Source organism: Mytilus galloprovincialis, chromosome 8 (assembly GCF_965363235.1).
Source record: "Mytilus galloprovincialis chromosome 8, xbMytGall1.hap1.1, whole genome shotgun sequence".
Taxonomy (NCBI): Eukaryota; Metazoa; Mollusca; class Bivalvia; order Mytilida; family Mytilidae; genus Mytilus; species Mytilus galloprovincialis.
In genome coordinates, this window is record NC_134845.1 from 789142 (window position 1) to 814996 (window position 25855).

Genomic DNA, 25855 nt, shown 5'->3' on the forward strand with positions numbered 1-25855 from the left:
AAATTGTGTGATGGTATACCAATTCTTACACTGGAGAATTAGTCCTCATCATAGGGCTAGGACTACAACAAATATGGGCTACCCAATAGGCAGTAAATATCTAAATTGTGTGATGGTATATCAATTCTTACACTGGAGAATTAGTCCTCATCATAGGGCTAGGACTACAACAAATAGCGGCTCCCCAATAGGCAGTAAATATCTAAATTGTGTGATTGTATATCAATTCTTACACTGGAGAATTAGTCCTCATCATAGGGCTAGGACTACAACAAATAAGGGCTCCCCAATAGGCAGTAAATATCTAAATTGTGTGATGGTATATCAATTCTTACACTGGGTGTGGCAGCTACTACAAATATGGGCTACCCAATAGGCAGTAAATATCTAAATTGTGTGATGGTATACCAATTCTTACACTGGAGAATTAGTCCTCATCATAGGGCTAGGACTACAACAAATATGGGCTACCCAATAGGCAGTAAATATCTAAATTGTGTGATTGTATATCAATTCTTACACTGGAGAATTAGTCCTCATCATAGGGCTAGGACTACAACAAATAAGGGCTACCCAATAGGCAGTAAATATCTAAATTGTGTGATGGTATATCAATTCTTACACTGGGTGTGGCAGCTACTACAAATATGGGCTACCCAATAGGCAGTAAATATCTAAATTGTGTGATGGTATACCAATTCTTACACTGGAGAATTAGTCCTCATCATAGGGCTAGGACTACAACAAATAAGGGCTCCCCAATAGGCAGTAAATATCTAAATTGTGTGATTGTATATCAATTCTTACACTGAAGAATTAGTCCTCATCATAGGGCTAGGACTACAACAAATAAGGGCTCCCCAATAGGCAGTAAATATCTAAATTGTGTGATTGTATATCAATTCTTACACTGGGTGTGGCAGCTACTACAAATATGGGCTACCCAATAGGCAGTAAATATCTAAATTGTGTGATGGTATATCAATTCTTACACTGGGTGTGGCAGCTACTACAAATATGGGCTACCCAATAGGCAGTAAATATCTAAATTGTGTGATGGTATACCAATTCTTACACTGGAGAATTAGTCCTCATCATAGGGCTAGGACTACAACAAATAAGGGCTCCCCAATAGGCAGTAAATATCTAAATTGTGTGATGGTATATCAATTCTTACACTGGAGAATTAGTCCTCATCATAGGGCTAGGACTACAACAAATATGGGCTACCCAATAGGCAGTAAATATCTAAATTGTGTGATGGTATATCAATTCTTACACTGGAGAATTAGTCCTCATCATAGGGCTAGGACTACAACAAATATGGGCTACCCAATAGGCAGTAAATATCTAAATTGTGTGATGGTATATCAATTCTTACACTGGAGAATTAGTCCTCATCATAGGGCTAGGACTACAACAAATAAGGGCTCCCCAATAGGCAGTAAATATCTAAATTGTGTGATGGTATATCAATTCTTACACTGGAGAATTAGTCCTCATCATAGGGCTAGGACTACAACAAATAAGGGCTCCCCAATAGGCAGTAAATATCTAAATTGTGTGATTGTATATCAATTCTTACACTGGAGAATTAGTCCTCATCATAGGGCTTGGACTACAACAAATAAGGGCTACCCAATAGGCAGTAAATATCTAAATTGTGTGATGGTATATCAATTCTTACACTGGGTGTGGCAGCTACTACAAATATGGGCTACCCAATAGGCAGTAAATATCTAAATTGTGTGATGGTATACCAATTCTTACACTGGAGAATTAGTCCTCATCATAGGGCTAGGACTACAACAAATATGGGCTACCCAATAGGCAGTAAATATCTAAATTGTGTGATGGTATATCAATTCTTACACTGGAGAATTAGTCCTCATCATAGGGCTAGGACTACAACAAATAAGGGCTCCCCAATAGGCTGTAAATATCTAAATTGTGTGATGGTATATCAATTCTTACACTGGAGAATTAGTCCTCATCATAGGGCTTGGACTACAACAAATATGGGCTCCCCAATAGGCAGTAAATATCTAAATTGTGTGATGGTATATCAATTCTTACACTGGAGAATTAGTCCTCATCATAGGGCTAGGACTACAACAAATATGGGCTACCCAATAGGCAGTAAATATCTAAATTGTGTGATGGTATATCAATTCTTACACTGGAGAATTAGTCCTCATCATAGGGCTAGGACTACAACAAATATGGGCTACCCAATAGGCAGTAAATATCTAAATTGTGTGATGGTATATCAATTCTTACACTGGAGAATTAGTCCTCATCATAGGGCTAGGACTACAACAAATAAGGGCTCCCCAATAGGCAGTAAATATCTAAATTGTGTGATGGTATATCAATTCTTACACTGGAGAATTAGTCCTCATCATAGGGCTAGGACTACAACAAATAAGGGCTCCCCAATAGGCAGTAAATATCTAAATTGTGTGATTGTATATCAATTCTTACACTGGAGAATTAGTCCTCATCATAGGGCTAGGACTACAACAAATATGGGCTTCCCAATAGGCAGTAAATATCTAAATTGTGTGATGGTATATCAATTCTTACACTGGAGAATTAGTCCTCATCATAGGGCTAGGACTACAACAAATATGGGCTACCCAATAGGCAGTAAATATCTAAATTGTGTGATGGTATATCAATTCTTACACTGGAGAATTAGTCCTCATCATAGGGCTAGGACTACAACAAATAAGGGCTACCCAATAGGCAGTAAATATCTAAATTGTGTGATGGTATATCAGTTCTTACACTGGAGAATTAGTCCTCATCATAGGGCTAGGACTACAACAAATAGGGGCTACCCAATAGGCAGTAAATATCTAAATTGTGTGATGGTACATCAATTCTTACACTGGAGAATTAGTCCTCATCATAGGGCTTGGACTTCTGATTCCTGAAGCTGTTGCTGGTCTGGACAAAGGTTTCATAGACACACCTGTACTAGCTGGCTGTCTGAATCCTGCAACAGGCTGAGGTGCAAGCTGGAAGTATAAAGTTCATATAATAAATAGAAATTCAAGAGGATATTGTTAAGTCTAGTATTTGTAAAGTGGTTTGAATCAGGGCTTCCAAAAAACATTTGAGCCAGCCGGACATTTTATATCTGATCCCGATTTTAATCCCTTAAGACTAAGTCACAAAATGCAATTATGGTAATCAGATGGCCATTCCAATGATAATGACATTAGATTAAAAAACGATTTTAAACTTTACTTTGTTTTGGATGTTTGGATGTAAACTGTTAAATTGGCAGTGCATCATTCAAAGTGTGCACATCAGCGTGCTCATATCTGCCATAGACTCTTTTTTTGTGCAAAATGACATGTCAAAAACTTCATTTTCGTTTTTAAAATCACGTTTTTCTAAAACCCGATGTTGACTTGACAATGGTAAACCATGGACCGTAAACGGATACGTAAAATCCGTGTACGTTTGCAAAGCATGACTGAGTGAAGAAGCTCTTTCCACGTTACTTCTTCAACAAAATGCTTGAAATGAACGTTTAGATACAGGTATCAATGATAATTTTAGCATTTTGAAGAAATAAAGGATGCATAATAAAATTTCCCACCTTTGCACATGCGCACACATGTTCTAGTTCATTTGACGTAGTTCTGACGATTTTTCATTTAAACCTTTTAAATTTTTTTATCAAATCATGTAGGTAAACTAATTTCTTATAATTTTAATCTTTTGGACTAAATCAATTAGCTACAAACCACTGAAATGTAAGAAAATAATTGTGAATAGACCAATCAATTTATACGATGTCCGGTACTGAACATAGTTTACCTGTCACCTGAACAGGTAGATATCACCTGTCCAACAACTAATTAGCCTTGATTAAAATTAGAAAGTATTGAAGTAGGGGTTGTTTTGATAGTAATTAATCATCATGTCACTTTTATGACCGGAAATGTGTAGATGTTAAAGGCAAAAGGTTGGGTCAAAAAGATCGTGACTTATGTTAAAATGACCGAAAAAGCCTTGAAAACTAAAATGTATATGACCGTTTCATCTTTGCCCAGCCGGACTTTTACCGGACATTAATCAAATGTCCGGAATATATGACTGTTTTGGAAGCCCTGGTTTGAATATCTATAAAAGTTGTAGTATTTTATAGTTTTAACACAATGGCAGAGAACTCTAAGGAGCACAATTATTTCTTACATTTAAAATAAATTGTTCTCTAGGGGAGATAACTCTGATTTATATCATTAGTTTGGGGGAGATCACTTGAGGGATACTATACTCTGAATGGTTTTACACTAGTAATGCGTGGGACCCCTTATAGCTTGCTGTTCTGTGTGAGCCTGTGCTCCGTGTTGAATACCGTACATTTTTTAATAAAAGGATTTTTTTTTTTTTACCTTTTCTTTAAAATGGACCATATCTTCTGATACAGACTCTATCATGTTGACAACCACATCTAATTTGACCTCTGACCTACTTCTGTTATCATTGTCCTTGACTTCTGACTTCTTATCATCCCTGTTATTAAATAAACAATAAAAACACAATCTTATCTTTTTATCTCTAGACTTTGCAACATTATTTATTTTCTGTTTGTCAATTTTCAGTTGAGTCTTGTAAGCTTCCATTCTTTTAAAAGAAAATATTCCAAAGAAAAATTTACACATAAGATTACTTGATCTCTTAACAGAATCTGACTCAGTTGACCTTTAGATGCTGATTAATTATTTTCGTTGGTGGTTTGATGTCTACTTGAAGTGTGCTGCAAATCTTCAGAAAAAAAATTAACATGCAAATCAGTTATAACAGCTGACTCTAATCACTTTCAAAATATGAGAAGTTACATCAAAGTTAAAATTGTTAAAGATCAACAACACTTTTCACTAACAATCTTAAAGAGTAAAAAGAACTCACAAGTCCTACACATTTCAGTATAACTTTCAATCAATTTAGGTCGTAAGATTTTTTGTGAAAAGAGTCACTGATATTAACCAAAGGCATTTATCTTTCTGGTTTTATGACAGCACAAATGTATATCAAACAAGGATATTAATTAATGTTATAAAACAATAATAATGAACTGTTTGACTGACTCACTTTTCCAGTAGATTTCTACCAAGTTGATGTGTTCTGGCTGATTTACTGGTTCCATCTGACCGAGAAGATTTTGGTGGAGCTGACTTCGGTTGAGTCGGAGGTTTGCTGACCACAGGATGATGGCACTTAGGAAGTTTAGATGGACAATAATCCTCTGCCATTTCATAGAACTCTTCCAGTGGCCGATTTAAAAGGCGATTTTCTTTGTCCACTTGGATTGGGGCTGACTGCATCACTTAATAAGTAATTGAATAAATAATTCAAATATATGTGAATGCATAGCTTGGATTTTTACTAAACCTATACTTAAACCATTATATTTAACATTTCTGACTTAAAGAAAAAAAATGTTGCAAGAAAATAATCTGAATAATAACTTACATGACCACTAATTTAAGATAAAAACAGAAACTAAATGAGGTTCTATGAGACGAACAGAAATCATCAAGATAAATTAAAATAAATATTTGTTAAACAGTGTAAAAGCATAAAATTTATTAAACCAAATTGTTTTCGTTATTTTTCATATTTCAATTAATCACTGAACCTCCCACAATAGAAATCATTATCATAAAGTAATAGAAATATATTTGAACATTAAAACATGGCAACCCAAATGTTATCTATATTCTTTTGGTTTATTTTTAACAAAGATAACAATAAGTAAATTAAAGTCATTATACATTTAAAACATTTTAAATCCTGTCCTTTTTAAGGTAATGTATGTAGTATACACCTATAGAGCACATGAAATTAAAAAAATATAACGAAAATAATTTGGTTAATAATATAATCTAAGATTATGTAAAGCCTAATATAATAGTAATATATGCATTAATATTCTTTCACGTTTTGTTTTTTCTCATGATTTTAAACAAACTATGATTTTGCTACGGAAATTAAATTTGATGACCATACCTACCAAATGGATACCTTTAGATTACAAATCATTGTCATCTTTAATAGCGCATAAAATTAGCAAGTTTATTGAAATACTAATTTGCAATCTTCAAAATGTGTTATATTATTGATAGTATATTCTCAATTGCATGATACTATGAAAGCATTATACTATAAAGTGAAGTGTTTACTAAATGAAAATTATGTTTTTTATAATCAGATGAAGAAAAGAATCAGTAATTATGAAGTAAGTTGTGTTATAAAGTGATTAGTGTGTATTAGTGTGTTGTTACCTGTATGTGTATATTGATTGTGCAAATCTGTATCATATGTTTGAAATAATGCATTGCTTTATGGGTAATGAGTGATGCTTTCTGGGTAATGTGCAATGGTTTATGGGTAGTTTGTAATATGTAATACTTTGAAATATGTAATACTTTATGTATAATATGTAATACTTTGTGTGTAATATGCAATACTTTGTGTATAATGTGCAATACTTTGTGTGTAATATGTAATACTTTCTGTGTAATATGCAATAGCAGTTATTATCAAATAATCCATTTACGTTTGTTTTTGTTGCACTTCAGTGTTTTTGTTGTTCTGTTGGTTTCTTCTTATACTTGATGTGTTTCCATCGGTTTTAGTTTAGTAGCCTTGTTTTGTTTTCTCTCTATCCATTTTAGACTTTTGAAAAGCAGTATACTACTGTTGCCTTCTTTACATGGTTGGCAAAACCCCGGGTTTTATGGGTATTGCCCACCCCAGTGGGAAATACTAAGAAAACCCGGGTTTTACAGGGTTTTACCAGGTGATACTGGGCAATACTGGGTAATATAAAATATTGGGATGAATTTAAGAGAGAATCAATGTTCAAACACAAATGCAATACATTTAAGACATGAAATATTATAAACATACTTTAATTTGAATTTTCAATCTTATAGAAATGACTCTCAATGGTTATCTGTATAAAAAGTATATATTTAGCTATATTACTATGAAACTACAACAAGTCTTTACTATTTTGTGTTAAAATAAGCTTAATAAATCATATTGCCCACTATTGCCCAGTATTACCCATTTGCGGGAGTATTGCCCAGTCCGGGAAAACTCGGACCTGGGTTTTCCTGGACGGATAATACTTTGCCAACCCTGCTTCTTTAAAGGTAACATGCAATGTTTTATGGGTAATATGCAATCCTTTCTGTATACAATGTTGACCAGTGTGCTTTATTAACCTGAGAAGTCCCTCATTTGGATATACAGCTTAAATATCTATATAATGCAGTAGCCAAAATACCAAATGTGCTTTCTATACTTGGGTGTGCCTAACTTCAATATACAGCTTATATAAATATACTTAAAAGCCAATAAAACCAAATGCTCTTACTATACTTTGGAGGTGCCTCACACCAATATATTCCCTTAAATCCCACATGCAAATAAATATAAATCTATAATGTGCTTTTAACAAAAAGTAAACGAAGTATACCAAGTGATTGGTTGGCCAGATAAGCCAGTACATATGGAGTAGTATTCTCTGGGGACTCGCCATGTCCATGTGATGAGTAACGAACATCTAACGCTGTTCCACTGCGACCAACAAAGTTCAGCTTTCCTTAGTTTACAAATAAATCATTGGTTAAATAAGAGGTTTACACAGTTAAAAAATCAGGATTATAGTGCATATAAGTGAAAGAAACTGACTCTTATCAAATGAAATTCCTATGAAAAAGGTCAATATAATTTCCATCCCAAATAAAAAAGCAAACATATCTGATAGGTGATAAGCTATGATCCTAATGAGGAAGTATTATCTAAGTGGCACACTGAACCACAATAAAAAGAAATCTTGTAAAAACATAAGATAATCAAGCATAGCAATTGAACCATAATCTAAATAGCTAGAGTCAGTTTCTTTCAAACAAAACAAAATGATAATTAAAATGAAATGATAAATATAAGCTTAGGAGAAAGACAGTTAGCATAGAACAGAAAGTTATACAAAAGTTGTCTCTTTACTTAAAAATATAACATAGTATAAACATTTTGCTATGAAGAGAAATTCTTAAAAGTTGCTTATATATAACTGGCAATTATATCAATCATTATGGGATTAGTTTACAACACCTAATGTGAAAATGTAAAGTTCAAACTCTACTTTAGTGTAGAAGTTTTATAGTAAAAATATGTGAAATTTTAAATGATTTGGTCAACGCTTAGTAACCTAAGAAACTCTCTTTGGATGGAAAAGAGTTCAATTTCATTTCCAAGCATTTTTAAGTGGAGTCACGATAATAAGTATGAAATTTAATAATGAGCTTAATAATGTCTGAATATTTGATAAAGGATTCAAAATTCAAATTTCATTCATTTTAAATTTGATACTTCAATGAATCATCATTAAATTTTTACTTTGTTCCTATGAAATTATATTGTAATATGCTGCTTTCTTAGCTTTTCTTCCATAATTCACAGTTAAAAACACTTTAATTTTAAGGTATACAACACTTTCGTTTAGGGGGGATAACTCTTAAATTATGTCCTGTAAAAATCCACCTTCTAAGCTTTTCAAAGTTGGAGAACTTAAATAACAATTCATCACTTTAAAAAACAAGGTTTATATCTTCCAATACCTAATATATCCTGACCGTAGGAGAAATCCTGATTAAAGTGTTTCCACTGATTGAGGTTCTCTGCCCTTGTGTTAGACAGAGGTCGTCCACCAACTGGTGTGGTCATGTGACTTCTTATCTGTGCACCTATAAACAATGTGTATATATCATCTACCACCATGTAAACAAACTTATATGCTTGCTATTTTCTATTCTAGGGAAAATGTATAGGGGTAATGGCAGACACTTTTTATGAACTATAACTTATATAATCAAAAAAAAAAATTCAAATATGTATTCAAATTGCAAAGACTGTTTCGAACTCCTTTGCAACATAATCAATTCAAAGTGTCTTCCAACCCTTATACATTTTCTTTCTGGAATAGCCATGACAATATAGTGTTCAAGTGGAACAACCACCCAGTATACAAAATTAAATGCAGTGTTGTGTTTTGCAATACCTAAATGTTTCATAATGTTCCAATATGTCATAATGTGAAAAGCTACTAAAAAACATAAGTTTACTATCACCATGATTTTTTTAAATATAAATATACAACCAATAGATATACATATGTGTGTGCAAAACAAATGTAAGCAATCTCTTCAAAATAAACTGAACAGTTGATGTGTGGCTATCATTTAATTCAAAGACCAAATAAAGCTTAAGAGATGCTAGATTCATTCTTTGATCTGTAACATTTTGAGATAACTTTAGTTTAATACTGAATATTCATGCTGTAATTATTACTTCACCATGATCAGAAGAATCTTCAATGTAAATCTTACTTGTATGTCTGCTTGGCCTCAATGGAGTGTAAACATCCTGCCTAGAATTCAGATACTCCTCCTCGGCCCTCTTAGCCTCTGCTGCCGCTAGGGTGGCATGGGGGTTCACCAAGCTAGCGATAGGGTGAATCATCTTCTTAGGTAACGCTATGGATATATTTGATGACTGAAACATAGACATGTGTAATATATTATAGAGACAGGTGCTGATATAAAAAAGTTATGTACTAAGTCAGGAACCTGTTGTTCAGTGATTGTCATTTGTTGATGTGGTTCATAAGTGATTCTCATTTCTCATTTTCTATATAGATAAGACCATTGGTTTTCCTGTTTGAATTGCTTTTCCATGTGAGTCACTGCTCTGTGTTGACCTTTAATGCATATGGTTTACTTTTACAATTTGTGATTTGAATGTAGAGTTGTCTCATTGGCCCTCATACCACATCATCTTATTATATCTATATGCAATGTCACCTGATCTAACTATGTATTCAACTTTGATGCCTACTTAACATTTCTAAGTGCAAAACATATAATGCTTCTATCCATGTTAAAAAAGCTCTTTGAATAAACTTTTAATGTTTTGATAAAATACGTTGTTGTACTAACCTGATCTGATAAAACTTGATCTCTTCTGAAGCTTGCCGATGGTGTCCTACCCCGTGACAGTTTTCTTCGTGACTCGTGCATGTCTGAATCGTCAGGTCCAATTGTAACTTCTACTTCAAACTCTGGTCCCTCATCGTCATCCTCATTCTTATGACTGTAGTTAATTAAACTGTCAATATAGTTAGGACTGACCGCTGAACCATCTATATCTTCTCGAGGGGATCCAGGGGGCGTGTCTCCACTATCACCAAGAGAACCAGGAGATTTGTGTATCTGTAAACAGGATAATAATATATTTAGTACTCACTGCCACATAATCTATATATATGCAACTATGTTAAATGTTTCCATGATAATAGAACATAATTTAATAAAGAAATAACTCATCCAGTCTATTGGAGATTTGGGTTGTGAGGGGCTAAACAACATATTTAGCAAACCTTTTCAAGACTTACCCAGATGTCAATATCAATGATATCAAAAATATTCACATAATATGGTATAAACATCCATGATCAGTGTATATAGTATAACCCTTGTCTGTTTATTCTGTATGAGGAACAAATTCTGTAATATTTCTTCCACTTGGAACTTATATTATGAAGAAACTTTAATTTCATAACAAGATGATGGGTGAACTGTAAACAATTTTTCTATCCGATATTTACATGGCCATCATTGTGGTCACTTTTCCAAATTTGAATAAGGTATTACACACTGTTTACTTGTATATAGAGATTTGGTAGACACAATTTTATGTTTACTGTTTTGCTATTACACACTGTTTACTAGTATATAAGGATTAGGAAGACACGATTCAATGTTTACTGTTTACCTATTTAAAACAAATTTCACCTCCTTGTGAAGTGTGGACATGATAGGTGATAATTAGGTAGCTTATACAAACATAATTACATAACTATCTTAAACAATTTAAATTCAGGTGAAAACACTTCTAACAAATCTTGAGTAAACTTAAAATTTTCAAAATGAATCAGGAGAAACATAAACTGTGGACAAAGAGATATGTCTCATCTATTTATAATATGATAATAAAATGGCCTCACCGTTGTCAGCAATTTGTTATACCTTGTGTGATTAGGTCATTTCAGGGGGAACTACAATAAGTCAATGATATTTTGTATAAGCCTTTAGCACTATGGCTATCCATGAAAACAAAGTTGAAAGACTTGTGTCTTATCCATTTCACGTTTTTGAAAAACAAAATATATTTTAACTAAACATGAAAACAAAAACAGCATACATCATGCTCCCTTTTTGACTCATAGTTGTCATGCAAGACATAAAACTGTTGAAGTAGATGGACATTTTGAGACCTAGAATTGTTTCATATTAAATGGATGTTGTCCTGACAAACAACTCCATACCAAATATCATGAATAGGTCTCCTTAGACTGACTTAATAGACAACTTTCGAGTTCGATGCATTTCCGTCAAAACCTTTGGTTTTGGTGAACGTCACTTGTGCGTTTAGGTGCGTTGTGACTTCCGTTTCCATGTTGAGGGAGTAGTTGAAAAACTATAAAGCTATATTGCTAAGAATTATTTGGTAAATTAAATTCTAATTATTGACAATCTCCACAGCTGTCATTAGGGAATTGTGATTAAGTACCTACCCAACAAACTTTATTTCTAGTTTATCCTGCAAAATGACGATCACTAAGACGCTTGATGAACGTTTTTAGTGCAGAGATACAGGCGATCCCCTCTATCTGGTAAATGACGTCACAAAAGCGTGTATAATTGACGAGTTTTTTCAGGTCACAGATGAACTCGAAAGTGGTCTATTATTACAACAAACTTTAACATGTAGATTATGAAAAAAGTTTTAATCACAGCATAATGTCTGTTGGATACAGGACATTTTTTGACACAACTACTACACACAGAAAGCGCAAATTTTGAGCAACAAGAAAACCAATCATATTTACGTAATGGTAGGAAAATTTTACCTGTTTTATTGGGGGGATAAAATTTAAACTTAGTCAGTTGTAATGAAGAATTGTGACAACATATTGTTAGATTTGAATGAATAAGTTTAAGCCTTTTCCTCTGGTTTTTGGTTGTTGTTTGGGTCAGTCTGGCTATACAGTTTTTGGTTGTTGTTTGGGTCAGTCTGGCTATACAGTTTTTGGTTGTTGTTTGGGTCAGTCTGGCTATACAGTTTTTGGTTGTTGACATTTTTGGGTCAGTCTGGCTATACAGTTTTTGGTTGTTGACATTTTTGGGTCAGTCTGGCTATACAGTTTTTGGTTGTTGACATTTTTGGGTCAGTCTGGCTATACAGTTTTTGGTTGTTGACATTTTTGGGTCAGTCTGGCTATACAGTTTAAGTTGACATTTTTGTGTCAGTCTGGCTATAGTTTAAAAGAGGAAAAGAAAATGTGTCTTTCTTTATGTTATTCATATCTTTATTCACTAAACTGAGGTAATATCTATTGTGTGTTTGTAAAGAGGGATATTGGTCAAAACAAAGTTAACTTATCTTCTGAAAAAAATATTTTTGGACGAACAGAATAATGAAGCAATTAGATGCTCTATCATGGCATGAATTCAGAGAAAAGTTGACTATTAGAATCTATGTTACACAATCATAGAAGACATATATTGATTTATTATATTGATGGATGATCAATTGATGCTTCAATGCTGTATTTACAGTCACTCAATAACTAGAAATATTTATCTATATAGTTCTTCCCAAAATAATTCTTAACAACACCTTTACCAAACAACTTTTTTAATTTTTATCCCGTAATTCTTCATTATCTTCCTTGGCTTAGTAAGAGTTGCTTAATCTGTCAATTGTTCCACTGAAGCATACCTTTCCTAACAAATGTTTATTTTCTGTCCAATTCTAGTTAAATATATAAATGTCTATTGATAGTTTGTATTGACTATACAATGTTAACGTGTAACTTACTATAGAGAGAATTTATTTACTCCAACGGTTATAATAGTAAAATGTTGAGAATCTAAAAGCACTGTCAATTCTATTCCATTATTTCTACTTCATTGTAATAATTGTTCCTATTTACACTATAACTATTGACACAAGATTTCTTGTCAACACAGTGTACAAACGTTCACCGACCATTAATCCTGATATAATCATCGACATCGTCTCAAACTTAAAATAAATCATCTATATTTCTCTCTGTAGGTAGAACAAATTGTAAAGGGAAAAATATAATAAATTTCAAACTTTGAAAAGAAACAAAAATGTTAGGTTATCACTGGAGACAATTAATCAAGTAAAAGTATTACACCTGTCACAGGTATGAAGTCACCTGCAATCTTAGTTCAGGTATGGCATCACCTGCAATCTTAGTTATCATGCATTCTCACTTTTGAGGTTCCAAACGGGAAATAATGCACAGTGTATATCCTTGTAAAAACATAATTAAATCCTCCAAATGATTAAGTTTAAACAGAAGTCATTTCTAAAACAAAAGCAGGGTTAAGATCAATGGATTCATTTCATTGTACAGTAAAGGAACTTTAAAGTCAGTTAATGATTTTCTATACTTCAATTAATTTAAACACACCATTGACTTTGAGTAATTAAATATCTCTTTATTTAAAATTTCTTATCAAAAATGAAACCAATAATGACTTTAAAGTACAATTAAATCTAACTTATATAACATGGACATCATTTGTTTACTTTTTTGTCATCTGCCAGCTATTGTACAGGTTATGTATACAAATTAAATGAATGCTTTATTTTCACTGGTACATATAAAGTTTTTTTATTATCCTGCTTCAATCTAGAGTGAAGAGCAATGGTCACTGGTTCTCTCTGAGCACTCCAGCTTCCTTCAACAATAAAGACTGACCAGCATGAAATAGCACAATAGTGTTGAAAGTGGTGTTAAATACCAATCAATCAATCAATCTTGAGGGAAAGGTAATGTTATTAAATAGAACTGTTCATGTGATGAATTAAGATTACTGGTATGTGTTTACAAAATTAAGTATTTGAAACTGGAAGTTAAAGAGCAATGAATCTGAAAACTGACCACACAGTATGACATGCTAACATAAAGCCTGATACAGGATGGTCTATTTTGCAATTCCTGAGAATTTGTAACAACAAATTTTATAAGACAGATACAAAGTGCAAAAAATAGTATGTCACCGTCTTTAATATTTTGGGTGGATCCAGAAATTTTTGTTTAACTAGAGGCTCTAAAGAGCCTGTGTCGCTCACCTTGGTGTTTGTCCATATTAAACAAAGGACACAAATGGATTCATGACAAAATTCTGTTTTGATGTCAGATGGTGATGTGTTTGAAGTTCTTGCTTTACTGAACGTTCTTGCTATTTACAATTATCTCTATCTACAATGAACTTGGCCCATTAGTAACAGAGGAAAATATTTAGTAAATTGACTATAAAGGGCAATAACTCCTTAAGGAGTCAACTGACAATTTTGGTCATGTTGACCTATTTGTAAATCTTACTTTGCTGAACATTATCGCTGTTTACAGTTTATCTCTATCTATAATAATATTCAAGATAATAAGCAAAAACTGTGAAATTTCCTTAAAATTTCTAATTCAGGGGCAGCAACCAAACAACGGGTTGTCCGATTTGTCTGAAAATTTCAGGGCAGATAGATCTTGACCTAATAGATTATTTTACCCTTCATCAGATTTGCTCTAAAAGCTTTGGTTTTAGAGTTATAAGCCAAATCTACATTTTACCCCTCTGTTCTATTTTTAGCCATGGCGGCCATCTTGGTTGGTTGGCAGGGTAACGCCACACATTTTTTAAACTAGATACCCCAATGATGATTGTGGCCAAGTTTGGATTAATTTGGCCAAGTAGTTTCAGAGGAGAAGATTTTTGTAAAAGATTTTACGAAAAATGGTTAAAAATTGACTATAAAGGGCAATAACTCCTAAAGGGGTCAACTGACCATTTCGGTCATGTTGACTTATTTGTGAATCTTACTTTGCTGAACATTATTGCTGTTTACAGTTTATCTCTATCTATAACTAGAGGATCTCAAGAGCCTGTATCGCTCACCTGATTCAACTTGGGTTTTTGAAATCATATAAAAAAAATATAAAATTTGGCTAAAAGTGACAACACAACCTCATTTATAAGGAAAGGAACATGTTTAATTTCATGCAAAAGTCCCCCACTGGTGGCCATCTTGGATGACGGATCGGCTACAAAGTAACAACACTTGGTCAGCACCTCATAAGGAACATTCATGCCATGTTTGGTTTTATTCCATTCAGTGGTTCTCTAAAAGAAGTCATTTGTATGCATTTCCCATAGGGTCCTATGTTAAACTAAGTCCCCGCCATCTTGGATGACGGATCGGCTTCAAAGTAACAACACTTGGTCAGCACCTCATAAGGAACATGCATGCAATGTTTGGTTTTATTCCATTCAGTGGTTCTCTAAAAGAAGTCATTTGTATGCATTTCCCATAGGGTCCTATGTTAAACTAAGTCCCCCGCTGGCGGCCATCTTGGATAATGGATCGGCTACAAAGTAACAACACTTGGTCAGCACCACATTAGGAACATTCATGCCATGTTTGATTTCATTCCATTCAGTGGTTCTCTAAAAGAAGTCATTTGTATGCATTTCCCATAGGGTCCTATGTTAAACTAAGTCCCACGCTGGCGGCCATCTTGGATGATGGATCAGCTACAAAGTAACAACACTTGGTCAGCACCACATAAGGAACATTCATGCCATGTTTGGTTTCATTCCATTCAGTGGTTCACTAGAAGAAGTGATTTGTATGCATTTCCAATAGGGTCCTATGTTAAACTAAGTCCCCCGCTGGCGGCCTTCTTGGATAATGGATCAGCTACAAAGTAACAACACTTGGTCAGCACTCCATAAGGAACATTCATGCCATGTTTGGTTTCATTCCATTTAGTGGTTCTCTAGAAGAAGTCATTTGTATGCATTTCCCATAGGGTCCTATGTTAAACTAAGTCCCCCGCTGGCGGCCATCTTGGATGATGGATCGGCTACAAAGTAACAACACTTGGTCAGCATCCCATAAGGAACATTCATGCTATGTTTAGTTTTATTCCATTCAGTGGTTCTCTAAAAGAAGTCATTTGTATGCATTTCCCATAGGGTCCTATGTTAAACTAAGTCCCCGGCTGGCGGCCATCTTGGATGATGGATCAGCAACAAAGTAACAACACTTGGTCAGCACCTCATAAGGAACATTCATGCCATGTTTGGTTTCATTCCATTCAGTGGTTCTCTAAAAGAAGTCATTTGTATGCATTTCCCATAGGGTCCTATGTTAAACTAAGTCCCCGGCTGGCGGCCATCTTGGATGATGGATCGGCTACAAAGTAACAACACTTGGTCAGCACCCCATAAGGAACATTCATGCTATGTTTGGTTTTATTCCATTCAGTGGTTCTCTAAAAGAAGTCATTTGTATGCATTTCCCATAGGGTCCTATGTTAAACTAAGTCCCCTGCTGGCGGCCATCCTTGATGATGGATCGGCTACAAAGTAACAACACTTGGTCAGCACCACATAAGGAACATTCATGCCATGTTTGGTTTCATTCCATTCAGTGGTTCACTAGAAGAAGTCATTTGTATGCATTCCCAATAGGGTCCTATGTTAAACTAAGTCCCCGCTGGTGGCCATCTTGGATAATGGATCGGCTACAAATTAACAACACTTGGTCAGCACTCCATAAGGAACATTCATGCTATGTTTGGTTTCATTCCATTTAGTGGTTCTCTAGAAAAAGTCATTTGTATGCATTTCCCATAGGGTCCTATGTTAAACAAAGTCCCCCGCTGGCGGCCATCTTGGATGATGGATCGGCTACAAAGTTACAACACTTGGTCAGCACCCCATAAGGATAATTCATGCTATGTTTGGTTTTATTCCATTCAGTGGTTCTCTAAAAGAAGTCATTTGTATGCATTTCCCATAGGGTCCTATGTTAAACTAAGTCCCCGGCTGGCGGCCATCTTGGATGATGGATCGGCAACAAAGTAACAACACTTGGTCAGCACCTCATAAGGAACATTCATGCCATGTTTGGTTTCATTCCATTCAATGGTTCTCAAAAAGAAGTCATTTGTATGCATTTCCCGTAGCGTCCTATGTTAAACTAAGTCCCCCGCTGGCGGCCATCTTGGATGATGGATCGGCTACAAAGTAACAACACTTGGTCAGCACCTCATAAGGAACATTCATGCCATGTTTGGTTCCATTCCATTCAGTGGTTCTCTAGAAGAAGTTCAAAATGTAAATTGTTAACGACGACGACGACGACGCCGGACGATGGACGCCAAGTGGTGAGAAAAGCTCACTTGGTCCTTCGGGCCAGGTGAGCTAATATTATTCAAGATAATAACCAAAAACAGTAAAATTTCCTTAAAATTACCAATTTAGGGGCAGCAACCCAACAACGGAATGTCCGATTCATCTGAAAATTTCAGGGCAGATAGATCTTTACCTGATTAACAATTTTACCCCCATGTCAGATTTGCTCTAAATGCTTTGGTTTTGGAGTTATAAGTCAAAAACTGCATTTTACCCCTATGTTCTATTTTTAGCCATGGCGGCCATCTTGGTTGGTTGGCCGGGTCACCGCTCACCGGACACATTTTTTAAACTAGATACCCCAATGATGATTGTGGCCAAGTTTGGTTTAATTTGGCCCAGTAGTCTCAGAGGAGAAGATTTTTGTAAAAGTTAACAACGACGGACGACGACGGACTACGGACGCACAGTGATGGGAAAAGCTCACTTGGCCTTTTGGGCCAGGTGAGCTAAAAAGGGGACCTATTCCAGTCATGATTTAGTGATTCCCTAAATAATCAACCATATTTTTCCCCCAAGAGGGAGGACTCATGCACCCTGGCCCCCCTCTAAATCTACCTTGGTGTAAATATTACAAACAGTTTTCGTGAAATTCACCCACAACATTTTCTACATGTGGACTAATGGTCATATGGAGATTCAAACAACAATATACCATACATGTATTCTATCTCTGATGGGTGTATAAAATAGGTGACCTAAATGCCGACTTCTTTTATTTCCAGAGCAAAACATACAATGACAGATATTTAAAAATCCACTAGCCCGACACCTACGACAAGAACATTTACACCATGGGCAATTAAAGCTTGTAATCACATATGCCAAACGGACTAGGAAACTTTTTTTAAGCATTTCCCAAATAGAAAGTGGAAAATCTCTTTCTCACTATTTTTATCTTAGCCATCAGACACAGTTACTTAATCCTGGATTCCAGGAATTTAAACTGATTTTGTACATTTTTTTAAAAATAGAAAGAATAACTGGTTGGACAGGTATCATGTATTGATTACAAATCCCTTACTTTCAATAAAGATTTCTCTGTACTTGGGGTAGGGTTACAGGTACATGAACGTTGCTCATGCCGAGTCACTTTCAATAAAGATTTCTCTGTACGTGGGGTAGGGTTACAGGTACATGAACGTTGCTCATGCCGAGTCACTTTCAATATAGATTTCTCTGTACGTGGGGTAGGGTTACAGGTACATGAACGTTGCTCATGCCGAGTCACTTTCAATATAGATTTCTCTGTACGTGGGGTAGGGTTACAGGTACATGAACGTTGCTCATGCCGAGTCACTTTCAATAAAGATTTCTCTGTACTTGGGGTAGGGTTACAGGTACATGAACGTTGCTCATGCCGAGTCACTTTCAATAAAGATTTCTCTGTACGTGGGGTAGGGTTACAGGTACATGAACATTGCTCATGCCGAGTCACTTTCAATAAAGATTTCTCTGTACTTGGGGTAGGGTTACAGGTACATGAACGTTGCTCATGCCGAGTCACTTTCAATAAAGATTTCTCTGTACGTGGGGTAGGGTTACAGGTACATGAACGTTGCTCATGCCGAGTCACTTTCAATATAGATTTCTCTGTACTTGGGGTAGGGTTACAGGTACATGAACGTTGCTCATGCCGAGTCACTTTCAATATAGATTTCTCTGTACTTGGGGTAGGGTTACAGGTACATGAACATTGCTCATGCCGAGTCACTTTCAATAAAGATTTCTCTGTACGTGGGGTAGGGTTACAGGTACATGAACGTTGCTCATGCCGAGTCACTTTCAATATAGATTTCTCTGTACGTGGGGTAGGGTTACAGGTACATGAACGTTGCTCATGCCGAGTCACTTTCAATATAGATTTCTCTGTACGTGGGGTAGGGTTACAGGTACATGAACGTTGCTCATGCCGAGTCACTTTCAATATAGATTTCTCTGTACGTGGGGTAGGGTTACAGGTACATGAACGTTGCTCATGCCGAGTCACTTTCAATAAAGATTTCTCTGTACGTGGGGTAGGGTTACAGGTACATGAACGTTGCTCATGCCGAGTCACTTTCAATATAGATTTCTCTGTACGTGGGGTAGGGTTACAGGTACATGAACGTTGCTCATGCCGAGTCACTTTCAATAAAGATTTCTCTGTACTTGGGGTAGGGTTACAGGTACATGAACGTTGCTCATGCCGAGTCACTTTCAATTGGCCTTTTTAGAATCTAAAGGACTGGGTTATCTCATTGTTTGTACACCAAAATGAAAATAACGTTACACCATTGGATTAATTTCCATCGTTTAGAACATTCTAAACCAATCACAACCTTCTGGTGTACGTCTTAAAAATAATATGAGGCAGGCATTACCTGTAAATAGGGACGAAGTCTGTATTAATTTTTTTTTAATTCAATCATGTTGATAAAAGAAACGGAAATACCGTAACGTTTCCGATATTGGTTCTGTTGTTAGGGATTTAGTTGTGACGTTATTTAAGTTATGACGTCATATTCAATGTAAACAAAGAAACGCTGTTATCAGATAACCTTTTTTCATATCAAACAATTATTAAAAATGAATGGGTGTTGAATTCCTTCCTATATTTGTTGATATATGTTGATAAATATACATTTTATTCAAAGTCTCATGCAAACAAGACCGAACGGAAATTATTTGTGTGCAGATGCAGACCGGAAAAGGAAGTAGATCTGAAAAAAAAGTTAACGATTTTGAGTTCATTAGTAGAATGAAAAATTAGGGAAATTTTCCCGAAATTTTTGATTTTTTTTTTTTATTGATTTTTCTACCGTAATTGGGGACTTTGTCCCCATATTACCCAGAATGCATTAGATTCCGAAACGGAGAATTGATGGGACTGGCGATATGACCTGTCATGGCAGACAACACAAAACCATGCAACATAGTATTGCCAAATATTCTAGACTTTTCTAGTAGGGACACCCCAGAAACATGGTCTGTTTTGAAACCAAGAACTGTAAAGAAGGGAAAAATAGAGCTGATATGTCATCAAAAAGTAAAAATGCCTATGACTGGGAAAAGAACATTTATTTTATCTTGGACAGAGAGATTCCCATGGTAAAGGATGGGTGTTGACAATGGTATTATAACAAGAATCAATGTTTGTGAATATTGCCTTCCCCTCCCCCTAAATCAATCTAATAAAAAGTCTCAGGCTAGCAGGTCTATTTTGCTAGGCAGTTCTTCCAACATGACTAGTAAATAACTGCTACCAATAAGTCATGGACTAGTAAGTTGTAACCTTTAACCCTGCATGATAAGTGGTCATGTGGTTATAACTTATTCAGTGTTCTCCTAAGAGTCTTTTAGCATCATGATAATGTGATGATATCTGAATTTACTTTCTTATAACTTGTATTATCTATTTGATGCTATATTTTTAGAAACAAGATGGTATTTCAAATTTCCCTGTTTACCAGGATGCTATATGAAATATGTGGAGGGAACTATTCTGAAAAGGTAACACTCATCAATTGGAAGTTAAATAAAAATCACCTGAACACATAAATAACAAGAATGTGTCCATAGTACACGAATGCCCCACTTGCACAATCATTTTCTATGTTCAGTGGAACATAATTTATTCTTCAAAATTTAAATTTGAAGAATATATATCAATTTTACCATTGAATTGTATGTATTTGTTTTGTAAATTTAGATGTGGTAGCCACCAGTTGAGACAGGGAGATGGCACAATCTGTCGAGAAATCATAGATTGTGTCGTATCTGTGGCTCGGCTGAAATCAATGACCAGTATCCTTAGATTTTGTCTTGTAAATCTTTCGTTAATGAAAGACAAATATATTTACCAGAATTTTGTTGGATAAATCCAAATACCTTGAAATTATGTAATCTGTTTTCCTCAAATAATATTACAATTTTAGAAAAATTATGTTGATATATTATAGCTGTTAATGTGAAAGTCTCTCCTCCTGGTTAATGTATATCATTTTCCTCATACATGCACTGTATATTATATTGTTGTATATACTTATGTCTCTATAACTATGTCATAAGTTGATGAGAATAAAAAAAAAATTCATTCATAAAATTCATTCATTCATTCGAACGTGGAATTGGGATAAAAACTCTTATTTGGCATTAAAATTAGAAAGATCATATCAATGGGAACATGTGTACTAAGTTTCAAGTTGTTCAGTCTTCAATTTCATCAAAAACTACCTTGACTAAAAACTCTAACCTGAAGCAGGACAGACGGACAGATGAACAAACAGATGCACAGACCAGAAAACATAATGTGCCTCTACTATTGTAGGTTGGGCATAAAAACCACCTGAACACATAGATAAAACCATTACCAACTTACTTTGCCTATCATTCTCTTTTTCACTAGAAACATATCACCAGTAATTGCATGGTATTACTTCAATAAATCTCAACAATATTAAGTATAGAATAACAAAATATGCTCCTCTTGAAAATGCCATACCCTCAGTATATGTATGAGGGTAGTAATGCCCTTTATCGTCAGCCGTCAAACAGTCATTTTTGGCTACCGTTAACATTAAATTGGTTAAAATTTTACAGTGATTCGTCAAAATATCATTGTCAGACAGTCAGAGGTCTCAAATAAATAGCGTTAGCATCATTCTTGGAAAAAAATACTGTGCTGCGTCAAAATCAGATGATTTTTTTATCGTCTAAAAGAAAGTGTCCATTTTATCATCATGCACCAAAAATTACTGTTAAAACGTCATTTGGCAAGAAATTTTAACCGTTATTCGTCATGAAGGTACCCCCATTACTACCCTCATATACAGTACGGTGCACTTCATGTAAAAGGCCCCCACATTGTCACTGAACAAATAAAATCTCACCCAATTCCTAAATTCAAAGAGTCATAACTCTACAAAAGTCAACTGATAAAAATTTTCTTGTGGATATGCACATTGACATATAATGTCCACATTAAATACAAAGTTTAATGAAATTCTATTGTGTAGTTTCAGAGGAGTTGCAATGACAAAAACAGGACTGACTGTAGTATATTGAGGTCAATAAGTTCAAAGGGGCATAACACTTTGGAAAAAAATTGAATCCAAATTTCCTGTCAATATGCACATCTACATAGTATGTCCTTTTTATCTACAAAGTTTCATGAAATTCTGTTGTGTGGTTTCAGAGGGGTTGTGTTGACAAACTGTTGCAGCAGCATATAGAGGTCAATTAGTTCAAAGGGGCGTAACTCCTTGAAAAAAATTGAATCACAATTTCCTGCGTATATACACATCTACTTAGTATGTCTTTATTATCTACAAAGTAATTTTAGTTTCATGAATTTCTGTTTGTGTGGTTTCAGGAGTTACCATGACAAGTACTGGACTAAAGGGCGTACAGACAGGTCAAAAACATTTTACCAGATGCAATAAACTAATAAAATAATAATAATTACCTGAAAGTGTTGTCCAGCAAGGTGAGATCCTGTGTCACTGGGACCGGGTAGGTCATTCAGGAAATGTTGTAGTGATGACATTTTATTATTATCTCCATCAGGAAGGTAATTTGTTGACAAATAATCATTTACATAATCTTGATTAGATGGCAGAAGGTCAAGGTCAAAGGTTCCTGTTTTGTAGGGAGATTCTGTTCTAATAGATGGGGTCTCACAGAAGATTCTATTTTTAGATCCGTCAGCTGATGCCAGTCTGACTGTAGTTGTCTCCACTTCCTGTTGTTTGGGAGGGGCGTGTGTCTTGGTACTCTTTGTACGTTTAGCAGAGGCTGTCTTTGCCCGTGGTGCTGCAGTCTTACTGGACGCTGAGTCTTTTCTTTGTTTCCCAAATCGCTGAAAAATCATTAGATTTTACATGACAACAACAATGCCCAAATAACACATGAATGAAATTTGCATAATCAATGCATAATGGTTTTGACCAAGTGATACCTTCAAAGTTAGTCAAGGTATTAAACACATCAATAGTTGTAGAACAATTAACATACTAATGTCTTAGGGATTCATTGTGCTACATCCAACTAATGAGCCAGATATTTTAACATTCTAGCTTACAAGGGAACATTTCGTAAAAAGATACCATCATGAAATGGGCTCTTTATTCAGAATCCAACCTGACTTTGATCTGGGTACAACCAAAAACACCCAAGGCCATTTTATAATGGCATTCTGTTAATTCAAAAATGTTTGCATTGTTTTCATTATAGCCAAAATTATAAACTTGCATTTAATATACGACTTCAGTATGTATATTAAAGAAATTTATCCTGTTGAACTTACTTTAAATAAAGCTAATACTAACAATGACCACTGCCCTTTCCTCGATCTTGATATCTATATCACTAACGGAAAGCTGAATACTAAAATTTATGATAAAAGAGATGATTTTTTCATTTCCTATCGTTAAGTATCCATTTTTAGATCATCATCATACGGTGTTTATATATCTCAACTTGTACGATTCGCTCGTGTATGTAACACTGTTTTAGATTTTAACGAGAGAAATTTATGTATTACTGAAAAATTATTACACCAGGGTTTTCGATATCACAAACTAGTCAAAACATTTACTAAATTTTATCATCGGTATAAGGACATCATTCGTAAATATAGCTCAACATGCAGACCTCTTGTACGTTCAGGTATTTCACATCCAATTTTTTATGGTAATATTCTTTATAAAGCACAAAGGTGTCAGTATTCACCTCAAAAACTAACAAAACCTTTGAATAGACTTATTAAGAAGGGATATAGTTACGATACTGTTGTCAGGTCATTAAAGATTGCATATTTTGGTGTTAATATCGATTCACTTATAGAGTCTTTGCATCGGAACTAAACACATTTATTCAAAAACCAGTTGTTGGCATGACACGGGTTATGTTCTTCTAATATATGTTATGATGGTATGATACTAAACCCCTAACAGGAAGGATTGTGCCTGATGTTCATATGATGAAATTTACGCATTTTTGCGCCTGTCCCAAGTCAGGAGCCTCTGGCCTTTGTTAGTCTTGTATTATTTTAATTTTAGTTTCTTGTGTACAATTTGGAAATTAGTATGGCGTTCATTATCACTGAACTAGTATATATTTGTTTAGGGGCCAGTTGAAGGACGCCTCCGGGTGCGGGAATTTCTCGCTACATTGAAGACCTGTTGGTGACCTTCTGCTGTTGTTTTTTTCTATGGTCGGGTTGTTGTCTCTTTGGCACATTCCCCATTTCCATTCTCAATTTTATTTTATAGTTTCATTTCCTGAACTTAAAATTTTTCCTCTCATATTTTTAAATAAATTACTGTAATTCCTAAAAAATAATATTTGAAGACAAGAACAAAACATGTGCTCTTTGTGTACATTGAAGGTTAGTTACAATACTTACTGGAGCTGTATGGAGAATATGTTTGTTGGTAGTGGGAGGTTACAATACTTACTGGAGCTGTATGGATAATATGTTTGTTGGAAGTGGGAGGTTACAATACTTACTGAAGCTGTATGGAGAATATGTTTGTTGGAAGTGGGAGGTTACAATACTTACTGGAGCTGTATGGAGAATATGTTTGTTGGAAGTGGGAGGTTACAATACTTACTGAAGCTGTATGGAGAATATGTTTGTTGGAAGTGGGAGGTTACAATACTTACTGGAGCTGTATGGAGAATATGTTTGTTGGAAGTGGGAGGTTACAATACTTACTGGAGCTGTATGGAGAATATGTTTGTTGGAAGTGGGAGGTTACAATACTTACTGGAGCTGTATGGAGAATATGTTTGTTGGGGAAAAAAAAGTAAAAACACAAAAATACTGAACTACAAGGAAAATTCAAAAAGGAAAGTACAAAATCAAAAGGTAAAATCAAAAGTCCAAACACATCAAACGAATGGATAACAACTGTCATATTCCTGACTTGGTACAGACATTTTCTAATGTAGAAAATGATGGATTGAACCTGGTTTTATAGCTAGCTAAACCTCTTTCTTGTATGACAGTCGCATCAAATTCCATTACATTGTCAACGATGCGTGAACAAACATACTCAGAGTAAAAATGTCAAAAATAGGGGTACAGCAGTCAACATTGTGTTATCATCTTAATTACTATAAAAACAACAAACAACAAAAAGTGGGAGGTTACAATACTTACTGGAGCTGTATGGAGAATATGTTTGTTGGAAGTGTACCAATGATGGACCTTAATCAGGGAGTCTTTCTGTTTCATTGAAGAAGTCCTACAAATAAAAAAATAATAGTAAAATCAGCTTTTCTAATTGTTTAAGGGAAACATGCATAAAAATACTTCTTACAGAGAATCCATAGTTGATTGTTTTCCCCTTCTTCAAAACACCCTCTAACTGCAGGCCTCTCTAAAAAATTTGAGGAAATTAATTAGTTAAAAATCAAACTTGAGTTGATTAGTGTCTTTTGAGAATTGGAATCACCAATCTCTAAACAATTAATTAAAATAG

General features: G+C 34.8%; 1 protein-coding gene across 9 annotated transcripts in view; it reads right to left on the reverse strand.

Annotated features, from left to right (window-relative positions):
* Positions 1-25855, reverse strand: part of LOC143084815 (uncharacterized) — a 99141-nt gene that overhangs the window by 65532 nt on the left and 7754 nt on the right. For 7 of the 9 annotated variants that reach the window (XM_076260873.1, XM_076260878.1, XM_076260874.1 and 4 more), the window contains exons 5-13: positions 25534-25618; positions 22834-23226; positions 10029-10301; positions 9420-9585; positions 8652-8777; positions 7508-7633; positions 5113-5347; positions 4413-4533; positions 2893-3023 (exon numbers count right to left, since the gene is read on the reverse strand). In XM_076260873.1, the coding sequence (XP_076116988.1) occupies positions 2893-3023; positions 4413-4533; positions 5113-5347; positions 7508-7633; positions 8652-8777; positions 9420-9585; positions 10029-10301; positions 22834-23226; positions 25534-25618 (1656 nt within the window). Of the gene's footprint in view, positions 1-2892; positions 3024-4412; positions 4534-5112; positions 5348-7507; positions 7634-8651; positions 8778-9419; positions 9586-10028; positions 10302-12972; positions 13100-22833; positions 23227-25533; positions 25619-25855 lie in introns of those variants that run through there. The other 2 variants (XM_076260879.1, XM_076260880.1) reach the window with 2 other exon arrangements.